The sequence below is a fragment of the Anabrus simplex genome, chromosome 1, assembly GCF_040414725.1.
Source record: "Anabrus simplex isolate iqAnaSimp1 chromosome 1, ASM4041472v1, whole genome shotgun sequence".
In the NCBI taxonomy this organism is placed as follows: domain Eukaryota; kingdom Metazoa; phylum Arthropoda; class Insecta; order Orthoptera; family Tettigoniidae; genus Anabrus; species Anabrus simplex.
The window spans coordinates 224,718,671-224,743,231 of record NC_090265.1 but is presented as its reverse complement, the minus strand read 5'-3'; the positions used below and the strand labels follow the sequence as shown (position 1 = coordinate 224,743,231).

Here is a 24,561-nt window from a genome sequence, read left to right as displayed (position 1 = left end):
ATGGTCAAAACAGATGAGGAATTTTTTTTGGATTGCCTGATGTAGATAGAAAATACTCTCTTTCCGTGGACAATAAATTATATATGAAAACAAAGCTATATTTTTTAAAATGAAATACTACGTGGAAAACCTCAGATGGTAACATAGAAAAGTTAGGTAGCAATTAACTTATTTTGTTTTTTTGTTTGTTTTTTTAGAATTTTGCTTTACGTTGCACTAACGCATATAGGTCTTATGGTGAAGATGGGGTAGGAAAGGTCTATGAGTGGGAAGGAAATGGCTGTGGCCTTAATTAAGGTACAGCCCGGTGTGAAAATGGGAAAGTACAGAAAACCATCTTCAGGGCTGCCGAGAGTGGGGTATGAACCTATTTTGTTGTTTATGATTAAGTGAGAAGACATAAATAAGGACTGGATTTCAAAGGGGAAAATGTTAATTAAGAAAGGACAGGGGGATAATAACAAAGTTCAAAAAAGCAGGAAACTTATTTTCAAAAGGGAGGAAATGATAAAAAGGGCTTAAAAATTTAAAAGGAGAGACTTGTCTATCTCACTTTTCAGTTTATTGCATAAGGAAAGAGTTGTACTTAATCACATTCAATATTTCTATATGCTTAACACATTGGAAGCGTTATTTCATTGCTGCTGATGGAGCTCAGAGAATCTACAGGTGCACGTTTTCACTGTAACTACAAATAGTAGCCATTGCTTCAGTGAGCTGTGACTTCACCAGAATGCTTCTATAAGCATAAAATGTACTAGTTATGAGCACAAGTCGAGAGTTCTTTCAATACTTTGATAATGCAGCCATATTTCTACATATCGTGAGGCTGCATCACTGTTCACTCTCAGCTGTGAAATGAGTGGGAAAGTGTGTACGCATGGACAGAAAGAGAGTGTGTTCAAGAGGCAGGCTTGTTTGTTTCATTCTTGTGAATATTTAGCATGTCTAGTTTAAGTGAACAAAACTTAGACCATAAATCCATACAAGATGTTCTTATGGAAGAATCGGGTTCTGAAACTGATGACGAGGATAACAATTACACCAAAAATCCTGTGATTTCTGGAGTGTACCACATTCAAATACGGCCATCTCCAATGTGTTAAAGGTCAAGTTCTGCCTCTTTGAACCTTAAATTTCTTTGTATGAGGAAAAATGACCTCTCAACATTAAACCAAGGGTGAAAACTTGGTTTTGATTCTGAACTCTATATCAGTGCATGTCACCAGTTTTTCAATGGCTGGACTTTTGCTAAACTTTCTTAGTTTATCTTTCATAAATCCCTCAAATTCACTCTGAATTTCTTTTATTACACCTCTCTGAGTCTGTTTGGATAAACTCTCTTCCTCCAGTCTTGTGATGGCCTCTGGAAGAAATTTAAACATGAGGACCACATACAGTTCAGTCACCAAATTTGGACTTATCAGTAATGCCTTTGCTTGCACAACAGCTCCATATTCTTCATCGTCCAAAGACAGAACAAACTCCTTAATTTATATGAAATGTTCACAGAGAAAATCAACACATGAAATCCATGTTCCCCATCCGCCTATAATGGAAAAGTTGGGTAACAGTAAGCCTGTTATCTCCTTGTAATGGTGCATTCTACTCGGGGGCTTTGTCAGCATCTTCTTAAGTTCAGCTATGAAGTCATTTGCTGTGTAGTATTCAACTCTGATTGCTTTGCAAACCATGTACAAAGCATGTGCAATGCAGGTTATGTGATACAAATTAGGAAATAAAAGATTAATAAAAGGTTGCAACTGTGAAAATGAGATCATATATGGTGCCTGGTCAGTAATAACTTGCCATACCTTGTCATACTGAATCCCCAAAGACCAGAGTTTACAACAGTCATTAAAACTCTGCATGATGGTTGTGCTGTTGACTTTTTCCAATTAATACATTCGAAATAGCATTGATTTTGATGGATTTCCTGTCAAAGATAGCCCAAGAATATTTGCAACAGCCCTTAAGAGAGCACCTGTTGTTTCAACCAAAATGAAACAAACAGGATGGTTCCAACAACCTGTTTAACTCTTTCTCTATTTACTTCATATACTGCTTGCAAATAATTCTTTCTACACATGCTTTCATCCAGGATAGATCTGTGTGTGTATTTTTTCAAGAAACTCTTCATTGCAGGGGGATGTTGCACTGTGCAAAAAAACTGTGATATCAGTATTAAAAAAAAAAACTGCCTTTTTCTTATGCCTTCTGAAAAGATGCCTGAATGAAAGGCTGTTTTGAAGCTTTCTCCTGAATATGTTTATTTACTGGTGCTTTACATACTTAGGATGTGCTATTCTCTCCTTTGTGTGTTTTCATCTATCTTAATATTAACATTGGCTAAGCATATAATCTTAGCATCTGTCTCTCAATGGAATCTTCCTTGTAACAGCTTACTGCATTCCATAACTTGCTACTAGAACAAGGTTTTGCCATTTTATCGATACTGATATTAAATTCTGTCAGTCACAGACAAACAACAAAGTCTGAACTACTTAAAGGGTTCACACCGAAAGTTCAAAGTACGTAAGTCCTAATTTCGTCAATACTGGTGATACTAAATATTGTCAATCACAGACACACACAGCAAAATTTAAACTGTTAAAGAAATTCGCACTAGAAGTTCAATGTTTGTATGTCCTACTTTTGTACTGGGTAAGTTATGACTACCTGTGTAACAATTACATGTCCTGCAAGTCTCGCTGGATGAGTCCAAGTTTCAAACGTTCAACTCATTAGGGGGAGAGAGAGATATTTATTATAGAAATAAATCGTCTGTCCTCCAATGAGGGTGACTTTTCGAGATCTGGAATAAGTCAAGGTTACAATTTCAATGGAGTTTAAAAACATCAGAAAGTGTAAACTTAATTGTTAATGCTGTTATCTTCTTTAATTCTAAGGGTAGTTGGGGGAGGAATTTTAATCATGTTCTCAGGTAGAGATGGAAATGAATGATTTGTAGACAGTCCCTCAGTATCTGTATTACTATTTTCCTATTTCACAGAATGAAACTTTAAAATTTTGTAGTAAGGTCAATGTCTGAATGGCATGCCTCTGACAAACCACCGATCTATAGGTATTTATATTTTGCTGACAGGTAAGGCAAGCACAGAACATAAACAGCTTGCTTTTTTAGGTCCACATCCCAAACCTGATTTGAGTCTCTTTACAGTGAATGCTGGGATCTAAGACCATTGCTTTAATGTCCTTTCTGTTGATGGCTATGATATCAGCCCTCTGATTAGAGTCATCGGTAGAAATGCAGTGAACCTCCTTGTGTACCTCCCAACCGTGCTGTCTCATGGATTGAGCAATCATCATTCTTACACAGTGGTGGCGATGGTTGCGCATTAGCTCAGTGCTCCGGCAGAATCCCAGCACATGTCCAAGGGTTTCTGTCTCGGAGCCATTTCAGGTTCTGCTGAATGACCTCCCGGGAACCGATCTGACAGCGGTGAGGTTGCATGACATCTTCACTGCGTTTATGTATTCAAAAGAGGACAGTAGTGATTTAGAAGTCATCCAAGAGTTTGCTTTTGGGCAGTCTGAATATAACATTACTCCCTTTCCTTTATGTGGTAACTGGCACCACGACTGAAAGGATCTATTTCTCATAATTTCATGTGGTTTTCTTCTGTCAACCTTTGGGGGAAGACTTTCTTTTTGTATGCCAAGTCTGTGGAGTGCCATACCTTGTTCTTCATATAACTTTCTTACGTATTGTAGATGAACGTCCTGAATATGGAGTAAGCGATTACAAATGATATAATACTGTATACTGGCTTCCATTCTGCGCAAATTATTCCCATCCCTCTGATCTTTCTGGCACTATACAGCAGAGAATTTGGAGTAACATTTGGCAGCATCATTATTTCTTTTACAGAACTTCTTATAATTTTGTCCAGATCTTTAAGAAAGGCATTTGATAGTTGTGCCAGAGGGGCACATTGTAGAGGATACATCACACTCAGCCAAACAAACTTGTTAATAATCTTGTTTGCTCTGGTTTTAGAAGTTTTGTTTTTACCAGATGAATTAAGTCAGAAGTTTTTTTATTTTTTTATAAATGATATTTGTTCGTGGCATCGACCTCTGTAGATCTTTTGCCACTACTTGCACCATACGATATGAACCTGCATGTAATTGTAATTGTGGAAGTGTAGAGTGTTAAATGTGAGGAAAGGAACGTTAAGGATGACACAAACACCCAGTTTCCAAGCCAGGGAAATTAATCATTTACAATTAAAAACCCCTGGCCCGTCCGGGAATCGAACCTGGGGCCGCCGGGTGACAGGCGGACGTGTTGGCCCCTACACTGCGTAGCCGGACAAGTCAGAAGTTACTGTGCTTATTAGTTTACGTCTGCCAAGAGAAATTTCGTTGTTGAAGTCAATTCCTAAATATCTTATTCATTCATTGTTTTTATCGATGGGATTATTGATCCTTCGAGGGTAGTGATGTTTCCTTCAGTTATTTTTCCTTCAGGATTACTGGTATGGATTTTCTTTTAGGAGGATGGATATGTAAATCAATTTCTTCAAAACTGCTTTTGGATAAATTTAACAAGGTAGTAGCATCATTTTCGGTTTTGCTGAGTATTGTTAGATCATCTGCGAAAGCAAATGAGGATAATGGCAGTCAATCATCAGATAAAATATAGCAATAATCTTTGTACGTCATGGTGAGATAGGGGACCCTTGACCTACGCCACATTTAATTTCGATGGGTTTTGATTTCTTATGATTAGCTTTCACATGAACTGTGTTCTTTGTAAGAAATGCTTCAATTAGTATACATAATTTTGGAGGAATTCAGATTGTCGGAGAGATCATTTGATATGTTCATGTCCGATAGAGTAAAATCCCTTTGTGGTCTAAAAATATGATGCAACAATCCTTTTTAAATGTAACAAAAAACTTTTCAGTCTGTCAAACACACTGCAATTTCAATACAAATTATAACACCACAAACATGCCTGTAAAAATACACATTATTATACAAAGAATGACATGTTTTGTTTTACAAGAACATCCTCAGATTCTATCAAATCACTTAGAACATGCTTATATATGTACAGTATTGTTTACGTTGTATAAACTTGGCAATGATAGAGAGTTTAGTGATAAAATGAACCAGTATTGACAAAAAATAAAACTTCTGTACTTATCTAGACTGCTGATGCTAAGTCCATGACAAGTTTTTCAGTACTTGTAAATTTATTTTTTGTCAATACTGGTATATTTTATCAATGAACTCTCTATCATTGACACGTTTATGCAATATAAACAATACTGTACATACATAAGCATGTTTTAAGTGATTTGATAGAATCTGAGGACGTTTTTTGTAGAACGAAACATGTCATTTCTTTGTAAAATTGAGTGTATTTTTACAGGTATGTTCATAGTGTTATAATTTACATTGAAATTGCAGTGTGTTTGACAGACTGAAAAGTTTTTTGTTACATTTAACTAAGCCGACAATGAAAAGTATGACTTCGTTCTTAACAAATAATACTTTTTGTTACGTTTCGCATCCTGGAGTGAACCATTCACGAGGGAAGCACTGACATGAGTTTCAGGTAATGGCACGAAGCCACGCTGGTGAGGACTTAAAATGACATATGAACGCAGTCTCATATCTAGTACTCGCTCAGTTATTCCCTTAATCACCGAATATATGTTGCCATTGATGCTTTCATGGCCCATACTTACAGACATGATGAAGGCTTTTATGCTTATGACATGTCAAGAAAAAAAGGTGAAATTCTTATTTCGCAGAGAACATTGATCTGCGTCTTCAGAAGAAAATCTCCACCACCCTTACGTATTAAAAATGTTCTGGCCATTTTGAGTTTTGTAGGTACATAGGGAAAATGAAGCATCATATTGATGAGGTGTTGGGAAGAAAGAAGACGTACCGAACAAGTCACTTGTGATCCTCAGGGGTCGTAACGAACCAAATAGAATAGAGTAAGTCAGAAATTTAGTAACCTTGAGATGCCATAATACATGAACTGTAATTTGATCTGGCCTTGGTGAAGTGTCAACTTAAATGTTGTATAATGCATTATGGACATCATCTACTGAATAATATCAGCAGGCAAGTCAATGCTTGTTTCCATAAGAGAAAAAAGAGAATTATTATTTTCGGTACCAAAAGTTCTTTCAAAATGATCCAAAATCGTACTTACCGGGATTTTATAAGAATGGGCCTTAGTAGTTTTGTCCAAAATTTTGCAAGCAATTTTCTGCCTCTGATTATAGAAATGATACTAGGCTACCTCATAGGCATAACGCTCTGTTTTTCTCTCATTGCCTTTTAGATCCCCGCTGTGGATTACTAGACGTTTTATTATCATTACGATTATTTTGTAAATTTCTACTCTTGTAATATCTAACAGCAGGATGTTGAGGGCTAGGTAACTGATTTACCAGATCTGCAAAAAACTGCATAACCTCTGAAGTAAAAGAGTGTAGTTGATCAGCATCACAGTTTTGCATAATGTTTGAAATTCTATCCTTCCAACTCTTCATCGGATTAATATTTTCAGTTTCATCATCAGCGACCATTCGGGTTCCTTCTGTTAACTGTAAGCTTTCCTCAACATTAATGTTATTAGCATATTGTGTTACAATTTTATTTCTCCTTTTCTCAGGATGAGCTTTTCCTATGTGAATATTAACTCTGAACGTCGATTTACAACATTTATTACAGATAGAGCATGGAATTTCTTCACCAGACTGTGAATCAACGTTGGGCATTTTAATTCAATATGTTTATTTTAACATGGCAGGAGATGAAAGTTATTTCTTTTCCATAGAATTATTGAGGTAGATATCAGAGCTGTAGGTATTCCTAGCGCTGAAGGAATGATAATTTTGGCAGGACAAGATAGATGGATGTGGTGAATACTGAAAAGAAAAAAACGTTGTAAACCTAATCTATACGTAGAGTATACATACGGGTAGATATACCCACTCCATATGATGACAGCAGATGTTACTTCCAAGATTTGATACATTCAAATTAGTCTGCCTCAAGTGGAATCAATGCCAAGCAATAAAATACAGATAGCTGTTGACTTTAACACTAACTTAATTCCACAGTTAAAAGAAGAATCTTGTAACAGGAAGATTGCATAAGACAGACAATACTACTACTTACGCAAAATGTATTTTTGCATCCTAATTTTGATTATATGGCATAGAGGAAGTTATAGTTTTCGTGATCAGCATTAGTAAACACCATGTATGATATCAAGTTTTGAAACTAATTCACAGCCTTCTAATAATCTTCTTGTGTACGAACTGCTTCGATAGAAGGCAGTTCGGTTTTAGGAAAGGTTATTCCACTGAAGCTCAACTTGTAGAATTCCAGCAAGATATAGCAGATATCTTGGATTCAGGAGGTCAAATGGACTGTATCGCTATTGACCTGTCTAAAGCATTTGATAGGGTGGATCATGGGAGACTACTGGCAAAAATGAGTGCAATTCGTCTAGACAAAAGAGTGACTGAATGGGTTGCTATATTTCTAGAAAATAGATCTCAGAGAATTAGAGTAGGTGAAGCTTTATGTGACCCTGTAATAATTAAAAGGGGAATTCATCAAGGAAGTATTATTGGACCTTTATGTTTTCTTATATATATAAATGATATGAGTAAAGAAGTGGAATCAGAGGTAAAGGTACTCGTCCACGATGCAACAAAACTTGCATGCCACTTTTGTGTTGCGCAAGAAAAATGGCAGGCACTGTTTACACACAGCACACAAATTTGCCTTTTTTCTTGTTGCACAACACGAAAACTTGCGCGCCCAAGGAAATGTTGCACCGAGTGTATACACCAGGCTATTTAAGTGGCGCAAGTTTTCTCGCAAGCAACTTTCCTAGTCAGCTGTTCTAGCGGATGTGAGTGTCATGTCATGTCATGTCTTCTGGCGAGGTGTTATCGGCGGCTTGCTTATCGCTGATTTTATTATGGCGACGAAAATAAAGACGACAAAGAGCGAAACGGAAATGTTGGATGAGGAAACGGATTTTAGGTCGTGAACATTGTGGTGTTGTTAATAACTTGCTACAGGAATTGTACATGGGAGACCAAGTCTTCTGCAAGAATATCCTGAGAAAGTCAGCGACTGATTTTGAATATCTGCTGAGAAGAGCAGCGCGGTTGATACAAAAGAAAGACACACTAATGAGAAAATGAATATCACCAACGGAACGCCTTGTGTTGACATTGAGATATTTAGCCACAGGTAAGCCGATTTTTTAAAAATATGGATTTTATACAGTACACATAAGGAATCATTTCTTTTAGCTTATTGTTATTTCCTACATTTCGTTTTGTTACAGGTCATTGATACCGACATGCTCTATTTCACGTGTAATATCTGAAGTTTGTGATGCAATTTACATCGTGATGAACGCTCTCTGCCGTTTTTGTTTATTTCTGTAGTCCGTTGCCTCAACCTTCCATAAACATTCTTGTGTTTCAACTAAATATATCAGCTTTCTCGTCATCTCCCTCGTTCATTTCGTGTTCTGAGACATTCTAACCTGTCAATGAACTTACGTAAATTATGCAATTATTCCTAAGATGGGTATCTATTTTGAGGCATGTTATATTTAATTCACAATAAAGGATATACAGGTACGTACTTACGTTAATTTATTCCCGAGTGTGAACCTCTCAAACATCAGTATAATGTCACAGCAGACGGCCACGTGAGAACGTTGCGCCACAAAAATGATCTAAACTTTTCACGCCACTTTGAGATGGCGCAACTTCCTCTCTTCTGCTGTGTACACGATGCCACTTTTGACTTTGCACGCAACTTGGAAGTTGCGCAGAATTCGAGTGGTGCGTGCAACTTTTCGAATTACATAAGTGTTTACACGAAGCCACTCAACTTTTCTTGCTCAAATCGAAGTTGCATGCCATTTTAGTTGCATCGTGGACGAGTAGCTTAAGGCTTTTTGTGGATGATGTTATTCTCTATAGAGTAATAAATAAGTTACAAAATTGTGAGCAACTGCAATGTGACCTCGATAATGTTGCGAGATGGACAGCAGGCAATGGTATGTTGATAAACGAGGTTAAAAGTCAGGTTGTGAGTTTCACAAATAGGAAAAGTCCTCTCAGTTTTAATTACTGCGTTGATGGGGTGAAAGTTCCTTTTGGGGATCAATGTAAGTATCTAGGTGTTAATATAAGGAAAGATCTTCATTGGGGTAATCATATAAATGGGATTGTAAATAAAGGGTACAGATCTCTGCACATGGTTATGAGGGTGTTTAGGGGTTATAGTAAGGATGTAAAGGAGAGGGCATATAAGTCTCTGGTAAGACCCCAACTAGAGTATGGCTCCAGTGTATGGGACCCTAACCAGGATTACCTGATTCAAGAATTGGAAAAAATCCAAAGAAAAGCAGCTTGATTTGTTCTGGGTGATTTCCGACAAAAGAGTAGTGTTACAAAAATGTTGCAAAGTTTGGGCTGGGAAGAATTGGGAGAAAGAAGAAGAGCTGCTCGACTAAGTGGTATGTTCAACAACAATAAAGGTGTTTTAATTTGTTCCACCTATTCAATACTTTTATTTTCACTTATTGTGGTTACATAAATAGACTCTTAGTTAAATGGGACATGTTTTGCCCTCAATTAAGGGCATCTTCAGCTTAAAAACAATCATCAAGAATACAACTAATATTAAAAGCAAAAGCTAAAAGTTTAGCCAGTTATTAAAATTCAGAACATAAAAATGTGAAAAATGATACCATATATAAAGATGCTAATGGAAAACTGTCTATGATTAAACTATAATCTTGTCGGAGACTAAAACTTCTTCCATTAAAATTCTAATTAAAAACAGTTCATTTAAAATATTAGTGGAAAACCAAAGTGGTAATAATATAAAGCCAACGACATGAGGGCGTGAACACAAGCATAAGCATGATTGTCTAAATATTATCTTTCCAAGGCCGCTGAAGAAAGTCGTCAGCATAAAGTGAGACAGAAGCATCCGTTGAAAAATTGTAAGTGGCCCTTAGCACCAGTAGGTAATACAAATGGCTGGAACCCTGCCAGGAAATGTCAGTAGATGCAGAAATAATGTTTTCTATAAGAGAAGGAAAAGAAGAAGTTGAACGTTAGGAGATAATTTGGATTACATAAATTGAAACAGATGAGGACTTACCTGTTAGTGGAAGTTGTTATTTGTTATCTACTGTTGTGTTGGTTGCTGCCCGTCTGTTGGCTCTGAGTCTGGTGTTGTAACTGTGCTGCAGCGGCGGCAGTGAACTCGGAGGGGAAGGAATAGGGGAGTGTGGAAGGGAGGAGAGGATGGGTGGAGTCAATTGTGAAGAGGCTGACAAAGGGGCGAAGTCAACCGTATTGCTGGAAGTAGGCTTAATATCTGTAGGTATGGGAGGAGTATTAGAGTTTGAAGAATTAAATATATTCGAACTAACTGACTTTAATAATTTCGGCATTAATTCATGTAACATACTTTTATTGTCCGTGGTTTCATTAAGATTCTGTTGCTTATTGTACGTCTGGTCTAAATAGATGTATAAACTTTCTAATTCGTTCAACATTCTCCCTTTTTGTATGTTTCTAATTATCGCTAAGTCTTTCTCTATGGATTCAAATCTGTGACCAGTCTCCCTCATATGCAAACTCATCGCTGAGTATTTCCTATGTTTTTCTGCGTTAACATGTTCCATGTATCTTGTCATAAAACTTCTCCCAGTCTGTCCAACATATGAAAAATTACACTGAGTACATTTGAGTCTGTATACTCCCGATCCCAAATAACGATGATTATCATAATTAACTTTTTTATGATTAAAGAATATGGACTGGTTAGTATTAGTAGTTCTAAAAGCTATATTAAAATTATGTTTCTTGAATACGTTAGTAATCTGGTGTATAGCTGGATTGTTAAAAGTGAATGTAGCATACTCAGTTTTTTCTTGTTTTGTCTGGTATCAGATTCGTAGATAACTTGTTCTTAATTTTATTATTTTGTTAATCATTTCTATTTTGAAACCATTTTGTTTAGCGAGGTACCTAATATAATTTAATTCTTTCTTCAAATTCTTGGAAGATAGAGGGATTCTAAATGCTCTATAAATCAGACTGTGAAAAGATGCTTGTTTATGTGAATTCGGGTGTAAAGAAAAATTGTTTATAGTTGTAGATGATTGTATCGGTTTTCTAAATATTTGGAAATCAAAAGTGTTAACCTTACGCGTAACTGTTATATCTAGAAAATTCAATGAGTTATCGACTTCGTCCTCTTTCATGAATTTCAAATTAGGTTCGATTTCATTTAATTTATTTAAAATTTCTTGACTATTAGTGACATCTTTGTTTATGATTACAAATGTATCATCTACATATCTCAACCATAAATCAAATCCTTTAATTTTTGCTATTATTTCATTGTGTTTGATTGAATCCATAAATATGTCGGCAAGGATGCCCGATATTGGGTCACCCATTGCCAATACATTCTGTTTATAAATATTATTGTTAAAAGAGAAGTAATTATTGTCTAATACGAAATTTAACAATCTAGTGAATTCTTCTACTTCCATTTTACTAAGATTACTGTGTTTACAAATATTATCATGAATGATAATAACAGTTTTATCTGTCGGAATATTTGGGAACATATTCACTACGTCATACGAACACGTCATCTGGTTTGAACGCACGCCAAATTTAAGCAAAATGTCACACAAGTCAATGGAATTTCTTAATGGTTGTTTATTATTAAAAGTGTAATGTCTTATCAGAAAATTATGAATGTATTTGGAGACCTTATACGTGGGAGAATTTCGGCAATTGATAATCGGACGAATCGGAATATCCTTTTTTTATGTATTTTAGGGAAAGCTCGAGTTTCCGGGAGCTTAGGATTCATATTGACAAGTTTTAATTGTTCTTGTTCGGTAAAGAGAGATGTGGATCTTTTAAGTAAGGCCTTTAAGTTGCGTTGAATTTTAGCTAACGGATTTTTAGTCACTAATGTGTATTTGTTATTATCAAAAAATTCTTCAGTTTTCTTGATAAATGTATCTTTATCCATCAAAACGATCACACCCGCTTTGTCAGCCTCGGTTACTATAATATTGTTATCTTCAATTTTCGATTTCATGTTTTTTATTGTTTTCTGTTGTTTGGGATCAAAATTGGTATAAATTTCTTTAGCCAATCTGGGTAATCTCTTCTTTAACTCCAATCTTACTTCGTCTTGTACATCGTGTGGGAGTTTTGATATGTTCGCCTCCGCTTCCGCAACTGTGTTAATGATGTCTATTTCTCTATCTTTATTAGGCCAGTTGTATTTTGGACCCCTTTTAAGTAGGTCATTCTCTCCTTCTGTAAATTTTACCTTGGTCAAGTTAACTACCGTGAGAGAAACAGTGTCCGACGGGCCTTTAATTTGTTCTTGTTTTGTTTGTTTACTGCGACGTATTTGTGTGTCTATCAAAAGATTCAATTTCTTATTCAATGTATCCTGTTTCTTACTAAGTGCGTATGTTAATTTGTGTTCCATGTGTTGATAAAATGACTGCCATTCTAATGGGGCTAAATCCTGTGTCACCGCTAAGTGAACGTTATATAACTGCAAATTCAATTTGGATTACTAACGTATTCAAGAAACATAATTTTATTATAGCTTTTAGAACTACTAATACTAACCAGTCCATATTCTTTAATCATAAAAAAGTTAATTATGATAATCATCGTTATTTGGGATCGGGAGTATACAGACTCAAATGTACTCAGTGTAATTTTTCATATGTTGGACAGACTGGGAGAAGTTTTATGACAAGATACATGGAACATGTTAACGCGGAAAAACATAGGAAATACTCAGCGATGAGTTTGCATATGCGGGAGACTGGTCACAGATTTGAATCCATAGAGAAAGACTTAGCGATAATTAGAAACATACAAAAAGGGAGAATGCTGAACGAATTAGAAAGTTTATACATCTATTTAGACCAGACATACAATAAGCAACAGAATCTTAATGAAACCACGGACAATAAAAGTATGTTACATGAATTAATGCCGAAATTATTAAAGTCAGTTAGTTCGAATAAATTTAGGATACCTAATATATTTAATTCTTCAAACTCTAATACTCCTCCCATACTTACAGATATTAGCCTACTTCCAGCAATACAGTTGACTTCGCCCCTTTGTCAGCCTCTTCACAATTGACTCCACCCATCCTCTTCTCCCTTCCACACTCACCTATTCCTTCCCCTCCGAGTTCACTGCCGCCTCTGCAGCACAGTTACAACACCAGACTCAGAGCCAACAGACGGGCAGCAACCAACACAACAGTAGATAACAAATAACAACTTCCACTAACAGGTAAGTCCTCATCTGTTTCAATTTATGTAATCCAAATTATCTCCTAACGTTCAACTTCTTCTTTTCCTTCTCTTATAGAAAACATTATTTCTGCATCTACTGACATTTCCTGGCAAGGTTCCAGCCATTTGTATTACCTACTGGTGCTAAGGGCCACTTATAATTTTTCAACGGATGCTTCTGTCTCACTTTATGCTGGCGACTTTCATCAGCGACCTTGGAAAGATAATATTTAGACAATCATGCTTATGCTTGTGTTCACGCCCTCATATCGTTGGCTTTATATTATTACCGCTTTGGTTTTCCACTAATATTTTAAATGAACTGTTATTAATTCAAATTTTAATGGAAGAAGTTTTAGTCTCCAACAAGATTATAGTTTAATCATAGACAGTTTTCCATTAGCATCTTTATATATGGTATCATTTTTCACATTTTTATGTTCTGAATTTTAATAACTGGCTAAACTTTTAGCTTTCACTTTTAATATTAGTTGTATTCTTGATGATTACTTTTAGGCTGAAGATGTCCTTAATTGAGGGCGAAACATGTCCCATTTAACTAAGAGTCTATTTATGTAACCACTATAAGTGAAAATAAAAGTATTGAATAGGTGGAACAAATTGAAACACCTTTATTGTTGTTGAACAGTAAATTTTCAATACGGACCTAAAATGAGTGGTATGTTCCGAGCTGTCAGCGGAGAGATTGCGTGGAATGACATTGGTAGAAGAATAAGTTTGAGTGGCGTTTATAAAAGTAGGAAGGATCACAATATGAAGATAAAGTTGGAATTCAAGAGGACAAACTGGAGCAAATATTCATTTATAGGAAGGGGAGTTAGGGATTGGAATAACTTACCAAAGAAGAGGTTCAATAAATTTCCAATTTCTTTGAAATCATTTAGGAAAAGGCTAGGAAAACAACAGATAGGGAATCTGCCATCTGGACGACTGCCCTAAATGCAGATCAGTATTGATTGATTGATTGATTGATTGATTGATTGATTGATTGATTGATTGAAGCTTGTGGATGAGTCCAAGTTTCAAGTCATTGAGGGTGGGGGGAGCTGCATATCTGCATATCTGTATAAGCTAAGCGTGTGCACTTGCTTCTCTGAGTGGAACACAATATGTGCAAACCATTGCTTAATGTAATATTATACGTGAGCAAATTGTGTCTTTTTGAAATGATGTATTAAGGCAAAATCCAGTTATGAAAGGAAATGTAAGCCAGAAAAGGGAATTTAATCCACTATAATTTGGAAGTATGATACATTTATCATTGTTGAAAAAGTTAACATGAACACAAATCTCCATTTTGGATCTCTCTCAGTATTTGTATTTTTTCCAACTTACAAATTATAATTAATCTATATAATAAAAATCTTCCAAGCTATTTGCCATGGTCCACTCCTCTCATTTCGTCCAGACGTTTTGACTACTGCTGCGGTAGTCATCTTCTGTGGTGTCGTGCACGTACTCTCTCCTGTATCCCACTGGCGACTGCGTTGATTGCCTTGGAGGCAGCTGTATTTATATGTGAGTGTGTGGCCTCCAATTGGTTTGTGCCGTGAAATCTGACAGCTGATTGAATATCTGGAACCACGACTTCCGATTGGGGCGCGCCGAGCAGTCTGATGTTTGGTAGTCGAAACATCTGGACGAAATGAGAGGAGTGGACCACGGCATAATAACCCGGAAGATTTTTATTATATTGACACCGGCCATGAAAGCCTTCATACTTTGATAATAATTAATCTAACCTAAAATTAATGGTATAAGTTTCCTAACAAATGTTGTTATTTCATGTTTATGCTTTGGAAAAAGAAAGGACTTCCCTTTGAAATCTGGTCTCCATTTATAAATGTCTGAAATTTTTTTAAAACAAACCAGAGCTTGGTATCAGATAGCATTCATAAGTTATTGCACTTCACTCAGCACTGCATGTTGCAGGCATGACTCAGTTGAAAGCTTTGTTTACTCAGGCATTCCTTATCTTGTCTTTCGACTGCATTTAACAGAGGGAAGAGAGAGGAAGAGAAATGAAAGATTCCATATTCCTCAAAGCTCAGTGTTATATTAGTTGTGGTGTGAAGTTCAACTGTGAAGAATTTTCTTTTAAGCTGCACCGACACAAATACGTCTTATGGCAATGATGATATAGGAATGGGCTAGGAGTGGGAAGGAAGTGGTCATGGTCTTAATTGAGGTACGGCCTGGTATGAAAATGTGAAACTATGGAAAACCATCTTGAGGGCTGCTGATAGAGGGATTCGAACCCATTATCTCCCGAATGCAAGCTGATAGCTATGTGACCCAAACTCCGCAGCCACTCACTCAGTGAACTGTGAAGTTAAGTAGTGCTTGTGTTCTTTATAAAATGTTTGAATTTTATATATTAGAAAGCATAGTATTGGCAAGCTTTGCAATAAAGAATGAATTACAGTATTGAATATATTCAATTATTTCATAAAGAAAATGAAACGTTACCCATACAGTTAAAAGAAAAGAGGGCAGAAGCTACCACATGTTCAAAAATATTCCTGGAAATATTATTATTACACTAGCAAATGTACCCGTGCTTCGCTACGGTATTCTACATTGTATACGGATTTCTCCATAGATTACTGTAAATGCAGTGAGTAAGATTATATCAAACTGCACCTACAAACGGACTTCACCATCAGACGACTCGTTCAGTGTTCTACATGGTAGGTCCCATGACGTCCTCTCGTATCTCCTATACGTATGGTTTGATAGAGTTAGTCATTGAATGGGGTGAAATGTTGTAGTTTTCACATATTACTTTATATTTTTGATACTCATGTGATAGACAGAATCATAAAATTTGGCTATCGCATGGCCACTGGTCATGTTAATGTGCGAGCCGAATGGCATGATTCAATCTTTCCTATAAGTGTGCCAAACAATAAGATGTACGTATAAAAGTACAAAATTAACATGATATCAAGAAATACAGCTCTATTTAATGTATAAGGGATAGAAATACGACAAAAAGTCATGGGACCAAAGTTGTAGATCTCTCCAAAATGAAATGCAATTGTGCTTTCTGAATTGTGATACGACTTATTGATTAGCCACCAATTATCCCGAAACGAAGGTCTGCATCGTCGTTAAAATTGCATCCATATTTCGATATTTTCCAGGGCCAAAAGTTATACATTTGCATAGCTTGGAATATTTCCACAAAGAAAAGTGTGTCCAGCTTTTGGGATTAGCACTCACATACAAACGGAGTAATTAAGGAAGCAAAATAATACATCTAAGAAAGCTGACATTAATATAAAATGGATTATAACTGAGGATAGCCAGATGACGACAGATATGTAAATACTAAGTGAATGTATTGGAAAATCAAATGCCCCTCAATAAATTATGCTGGTGTGAGTTATGGATATAAGAAAGCAGTAACAGAGGAGAAATTTAGGGGCAGGGATTCTTAGGTAAACAAATAAGAAGATGAGAAATGGTGTTATTACTTGAGCTATTGGAGGACAATTATAACCTCCAACGATATTCCACCAATATCCCACAGAATGGCCGATTGATGCCTCTCATTCCTTCTACCCAAGGAACAACCACAAATTTAAAGGCATGATGAGGAAAATGGCAATACGTTACTTCCCTGCTGGCATGCAGTCAGAGATGTTGCCATGGTAATCTGTAGGTTCGTTGTCAGCCTGTCGATCACTCAATGCAGAGCAAGATACCCGCAGAATAGTAAATTTCTCCATCATTTGAAGAGTAAGGTCAATTATGAACATAACAAAAGTTGTTTATAGTGAAGATACGTTTCACATATGGTCCTTGGAGTTTACAGAAAATCAATAGTATAAGAGAAAATGGAGGAAAACGGTTCTGGTTTTCCTGATGATGCTTGTTGTTTTAAGGGGCCTAACATGGAAGGACATCGGCCCCTTCTGGTTTTCCTATAAACCCCCTGTCTATTCAAAGATTTTAATATGATATGCATATCGAAATCTTTCTTGGAATGAATATAATCTAAATATGAAGTTTGGTTGAGATCTATCCAGCCGTTTCGCCGTGATGGTGGAACAAACAGACACGCAAAATAAAAACCACCGATTCGGTCTTGAGTTGACCTAAAACGGATAAATATCTGAAAAATTGGTAAAACAAACAAAATTACAGACAGCGGACCCCCTACAACTTTATTTATATAGATTATTTAAATTAAATTTAAAGATTATAATTTATTATAATGTGTGCATTTATATCACTCTCTGCAATTTACTGTACCGAACCTAAATAATTGTACCAGCATTCAATCTGTAGGGCATGAGGTACAATTATATGCAACAAACAAATATATCAGAAATTTCAAGGTTTTTCACTCGAAACATGTGCCTGGCCTTGCACAACTTTGTAGGTGCAGCAAATCTGGCATCAGTGCTCTCCATTTAAGGTTAACGCGTACTGTCTTTTAAGGTAGAGGACTTGATCCCGGGATCCCAACCGCTTTTCAAAATCATAGTTTTCGGGATTAAGTTTCCGGATCCCGGGATTTTCGAGCCTGACATTTTTTTAAATTTGCAAAATAGACTCTCAGTGCATTATTTATGCATCTCTTCGGTGTGTAAATGCCTGTTCTCATTTAGCGCATGACTATTTAACTTATCCCCTATCTGCGTGAAAGTCTGGCCACAATGCTAGTTCATCCCCTATCTGCGTGAAAGTCTGGCCACAATGCGTGCATTACTACACTTCCTCTCCCGTATGAGTGATATGAGTGACTGCGTGAAAGTCTGACCACAATGCATGCATTAGTACACTTCCTCTCCCGTATGAGTGATATGAGTGAATGCCTTGCCGCACTTGATGCATAAGACTAGGATTTCTCCTCTATGTGCAACTTCCGGCTGGTAGCGCTACAGTCAAATTCCTTCAGTGTTCAACAGATCGGCATGTAACTCAAGCGTGCTATGTACCTTACTGAGGTTTGTTTTGCCAGCTGATTTTAGCAGCATTTGCACCAGCAGATTAAGAGGTTGTTTGTGAAAACCTCTGCTTCTTCTTACGTGAGTTGTTTATTGTTTTTTAGTTAACTGTAATTAGTAGGTACTTGAATTTATGGATATCAATAACAAACAAATATAATTCTTGAAGTTCTGATGTTTATATTGCACTAATGTAGTTTTTTCTCTTTAAAGGTATTTATGACCGACCATAGTGATTATGTCTCTATCTAAAGAAAGTTTTTACGTCAAACATAAAAGGACAGAGATGCAACGTCGGTGTGGAGCCATGTTTTTTGGTTGCTAAAGATAGCAAAACAGCAGAGTGTAAATACTGCCCAGCTATATTACAAACCTTAGCAGGGTCTACCAAAGGACTACACACTCATCTTTCAACCAAACATGACAAAAAAGTTTTTATTGCAAGGCCATCCTCATCAACTAGCCAAAGTGGCGAAGAACCACCCGCATTGAAGAGAAAACATAGTTCACTTAAGGACGTTTTTGTTAAAACTGTTACTTTAGACGACGTTTTAGAGTGAATGACGGCCTTAGAAGGCTTTCCTTTTAGTGTATAAGTAACCTCAAAACATTTGAGAGAATTATTATTATCAAAAGGATGTTCAGATTTGCCGAAAGCTACTTCGACAGTTCGTAACCGTTACTAAGTTTTACAATATTTAAAATTCTTCCACCGTTTTGATACTTTTTTTGCCTTTTGGCAAATTTTTTATTTATCAACAGTACATGTTTCGTTCCTTATTTCGGAACATCCTCAGCTGTTATTGTAGCTTAGGTGAATTGCTAAGATTTAAAACATGTTAATTTGCAGGTACAGTACATTGATTCACTTAACAACTACTAAAAATACCAATTAAATTAAATTATATTAAAAACAATGTAGGGGTTAGTGTGTTAATGATATGAGAGCGGATGATTACATAGTTGGTCAGCTTAAAAACTATGTCTATTCATTTGAATAGTTGTTAAAAATTTCATTTTGTTACACTGAAATGTCTGTTTGCGGTTAAAAGTTTATAAAATGTTTGACTTCGTAACACTGTTCAAATTATTGAATGTTTTATCTTCTGTTCCTTCCAGGTAAGTTGTTATATATTATGAGTTTGCTTATGGTGCCTTTGATTGAGTCTAATGTGGAACTTTGAAGCTGATTGCTGAACAATATTTATGAAGGGAGCTTCATTTCAATTTCTGAAATGAAATAAAATAAGGAAATGGAAATTTATTTTAAAAAACATGTGTCTTTACATAATAACTAAATGTATAAAAAAGTTCTTTACCTTGCTATGTTAGACTCCAATTCTACTGTGACCCTGGAGGGACGTTTGTTGCTGCTTTGCGTCTTGTATAGTAATGGTGTGTGCGTTCCATTGTACGCTCCTCCTTACGGGGAGGCAAGGTTGCGGAGAGGGGAGGGGGCGTGTCGGTTACTGTCACAGCATCAACTTTAGAAGGGCTAGGGAGAGGGGATGTACAAAATGGCAGAGGTTCGGTCTTATTTATCCTTTTACTATTTGTATTGCGTCTTTTGCCTAAAATTTCAAGACTTGATAGTGTCCCTCCAAATATAGGATTTCTAATGTCAATAGTTTCATTTAGGTTATTGTCCTGATTGCTTTTTTGTTCTAAATAAATGTATAGATTTTCTAATGTGTTAAGGAGAGCTCCTTTGTTTATTTTATGCAATATAGTTAAATCCTGCTCTATGGTTGTAAATTGATGTCCGGTTGAACTCATGTGTTGACCCATCACGGAAATTTTTTTATGTCTTTCAGCGTTGACATGCTCCTGGTATCTTACAGTAAAAGTGCGCCCTGTTTGTCCGACATAACTTTTTTTACATTGGTGACACTTCAATTTATAAACTCCTGATTCAGAATGTTTGTTTTTTCCTAGGGAATTAACACTATTGTAATTAAATAGTTTATGCTTTGTGTTATTGCTGGTTGAATATGCGATCTTATAATTATATTTTCTAAACAAATTGGTTACTGTGTATAAGCTAGGGTTATTGAAGGTGAACTTGGCGTATTTGTCTTTCTTTTTTGTTTCGGGTTTTAGGTTAGTTTGTAATTTCTGTTTGAATTTACCGATTATTTTGTTTATTATTTTTGGTTCAAAACCGTTGTATTAGGCTTGTTGGTGAATAAAGCGTAGTTCTTTTTCTCTTTCTGTGTGTGTAAGGGGTATAATATATAACAACTTACCTGGAAGGAACAGAAGATAAAACATTCAATAATTTGAACAGTGTTACGAAGTCAAACATTTTATAAACTTTTAACCGCAAACAGACATTTTAATGTAACAAAATGAAAGTTTTAACAACTATTCAAATGAATAGACATAGTTTTTAAGCTGACCAACTATGTAATCATCTGCTCTCATATCATTAACACACTAACCCCTACATTGTTTTTAATATAATTTAATTTAATTGGTATTTTTAGTAGTTTTTAAGTGAATCAATGTACCGTACCTGCAAATGAACATGTTTTAAATCTTAGCAATTCACCTAAGCTACAATAACAGCTGAGGATGTTCCAAAATAAGGAATGAAACATGTACTGTTAATAAATAAAAAATTTGCCAAAAGGCAAAAAAAGTATCAAAACGGTGGAAGAATTTTAAATATTGTAAAACTTAGTGATTAAATTTTGATACGGAAAATGAAGTTGATTACTTGCAGTTCGTAACCGTGTCGTCAGTTACAGCTACAGAATTAAAAAGCATATAAAAGTTGAATTAACTCTTTTAAAAAAGGCCAGCGCTTTAGTTTGAGCTCTGATGAATGAACACTGACTTCTAACAAAAGGTACATGAATGTAAAAATTAATTCCAAAAAAAAAAAAGCTTTGGAGTTTAGGCCTTATTCGTATTGATGCACCTGTGAAGGCGGAAACATGTTGATATTTTAAAAGACCACCTTTCTCAATTCGATATTTCACTGGACAGCGAAATCATGGCAATCATAACCTACGGTCCAAATGTCATACTCAAAGTCGGAAAACTTGTCAATGCAGAACACCAAGTTTGTTTGCGATTTACTTTATAAAGAAAGTATACCTTGTATACCGGCTTCAGAAAATGAGTCCACTGGGCTCCACGAAGTAGACTCTTGAATCTTGAATCAGGAAGAAAGAGAAAATTGCCCGGATTTGACGAATGATCAGAACATCAAGGATGTAATAAAAAAAGTTTGCAAAGTGGTTCTTATTTTCAAAAGAACGTCCTTGAAGAATAATACCATTCTTCAAAAATATGTGAAGATAGACCATGGTAATGAAGTAAGTTTACTGCTTGATTGCAAAACCAGATGGAACAGCCTCTACACTATGCTCGAGCGTTTTACCTTCTTGAAATTTAGCACCAAAAAGGCGCTTATAGATTTGAATAATTTAGTGCAGTTGGAAGAGTCAGATTTTGACATCATCAATGAAATCATTAAAGTTTTGGCTCCAGTCAAATTAACTGCAGAAGCACTCTGTCGCACTGATGCGAATTTATGCACAGCTGATGCTGCCCTTTTTTTAAGCAGTTAAATGACAATAGCTCCGAGTTGGCTTCTAAATTCAAGATACATTTACAAAAGCGCATGAAAGATTGCCGAATGAATCTGTTGAGTGGCGTATTATGCTGCCTACAAAATCCTCACAGTGACAATGTGGCGTTTGCGTTCGATGATGAAATAAAGTGTATATTTTCAAGTCCAACCAAAGTCCTGATATAAAACCAGATTGTTTCTTTAACTGAGAGATTAAATGGTTTAAAAAAATGACAAAGAGGAAGAACAAAATATCCAAGTCGAGCTTACAAAGATAGAAAAAAGTGATTTGACGCTCAAAGAAAAGCTTCAGCTGGAAATAGAAAACAGAATGAAAATTATGTCTCCTGAAGCATTAAATGAAAATGAATTTTCCAGAATTGTTAAGAAAGAAATGAACCTATACGAGTCTTCAAATTCTACTTGGAGCTATAACCTAGAGCAGGCTTATAAGTATTTACTAACGATTCCTCCAACTTCCATTAAACCTGAATACGTTTTCTCAGGAGCTGCATAAATGTGCAACAAATTGAGAAGCAGGCTTGGTGATGAGACTGGACACATTGTTATTTCTCAGATCATATTTTCACAATTCAAATTAGAATGTTCCTACTAAATTAGTTTTCTTTATATTTACGAGAAATGTGAAATGTGACTGATTAATGTTATTTTTAAATACTCTGTTAAGAAACTTTCTACTTACTTAAGTTGTTACATGAAAGTCGTCTATTTAGTCTATGTTCAGAGAGATTGTTGTTAATTTCCAAACTTTATTTGCATAGTTTGTTACATAAGGGATTTTTTAATTTATGGAAGTTTAAAGAGATCATACTGATTCTTGGAAAATAATAATTTTAACGTAGAGACTGAGTGATTTTAAATCTGGTTAATGTGACTAAGTCTGATTAGTTAGAATGATTAGATTAGCTATGTGTATACCATAAATTACGTTGATTTTTCCTAAATTTTGATTTGCTGATTAAACAGCTGATTTCTGTAAGATTTTCATATATTTTTTATTTGTAACCTTCAATCCCCGGATAATCCTGGGATCGACCAAGTGTAATCCCAAAATCCTGGGATCAGAAATAAGGGCCGGCATCGAATTCCCTAACTATAGGATTTCAATGACATGAATGGTAAACTTATCATCGACCAATGACTGATGAAACCTATATAACTGTGACAGCAAAATGAAACAGATTTATTTGTCACATCATGTCCACATCTGATCACCACAATGATGGCCTCTTTCCCAAGTAACTCACTGCAACAAGCTGTAGTTGTATTTTTCTGCAAAAATACTGATCCAATTACAAAAGTAATTATACTGAAGTTCTATTTAAAACAACAATTTTATGTACCAATCTCACTGACGAAAAATGTTGCAAAAATCCACCAAGTCCATTGTTTTATGAGCCTTCTATTAACATTTACCTCTATGAAAACAGTAAGCCAATTTTTCTAATATATAAAACAGTAATAAAGTGGAATGAACTTACCTATTTCCATCATCAACATATTCATCAGTATGAAAATCATCATCATCATCATCATCATCATCTATGGTAATTTCGTCTTTGATAATTATCATTGGCTGCAAACAAAGATATCAAATCAAATCAAATCAAAATCACTTTATTTGCAAATAGTGGCAAATGATACACACAAAAAAAAAATAATTATCAAGCACTAAATTGTAAGTTTAAAAGAAAAGATATATTCCATTATACAATTTACACTGACAACTTTTCTATAATCTATTAGCTTTGTGTGAACAATTGTTCTGTTAAACACACAGCTCATATTATTTACAATTATTTATTATTTACAAAATTCTACTCATAATATCTTCTGTACTTACACACATAACCAACTCATATACAGAATGTGAAATGAATTCAAAAACAGAAACACTGTTAGTGCGTTCCTCATTAACACATTTTCCTGCCTAGCACGTTGTCAATTTGAAGTCCCGATTCTCATTGTATTAAATCTATATAAAAATACCTCACTTATCGCGTCACAAATTTTCGCTATTACCGCTTAGTACTATCACATTTTTCCTAGCCCTGAAAATGTTATTTGTCATCCCTCCTGGAAGGAATGTGATTTCCAACCCGGGTAAGAGCCCTCACCACAGATGCATGATCATGGGAAAAGGCTTTGAATTCTTGAACTTCAGAGGATAAATTGCACCTTCAGGGAGCTAGCCATTAGCCACAGAAATGCTCAGTTTTGCGTGCCGGTTAGGAGTGAAATTTCAGTATAACACAATGAGTCTGTTTGTGCTTGTATTTCACAACCCATTCAGAAACTATATATGTTGATTCCCATAGGAATAAGTTAGCTGGAAAATGTATGTCCTATAACAGACCATTTATATTGGTATTATAAATTTACTCATTCGGGACAAATATTTCAGATGATATCTGATAGCCAAGCAGGCATCAATTTTTGCTAAAGGGACAAAGTCTCTCATAGTGCATTGGCACTGCCGGTGGCTCCAAGTAGCCTACGCAGTGGCCTCCACGGTATGCACTAGCCAGCGTCTTGGTAGGTGTGCTAGGTACCATATGATGAGCCCAGCCTAG

At 35.7% G+C, this 24,561-nt stretch overlaps 1 protein-coding gene across 1 annotated transcript in view; it reads right to left on the bottom strand.

Moving 5' to 3' along the window:
- Positions 1-24,561, bottom strand: part of LOC137503375 (gastrula zinc finger protein XlCGF26.1-like) — an 83,993-nt gene that overhangs the window by 11,160 nt on the left and 48,272 nt on the right. Inside the window, exon 3 of the mRNA XM_068230958.1 lies at positions 23,470-23,564. Within this exon, the coding sequence (XP_068087059.1) occupies positions 23,470-23,564 (95 nt within the window). The remainder of the gene's footprint in view (positions 1-23,469; positions 23,565-24,561) is intronic.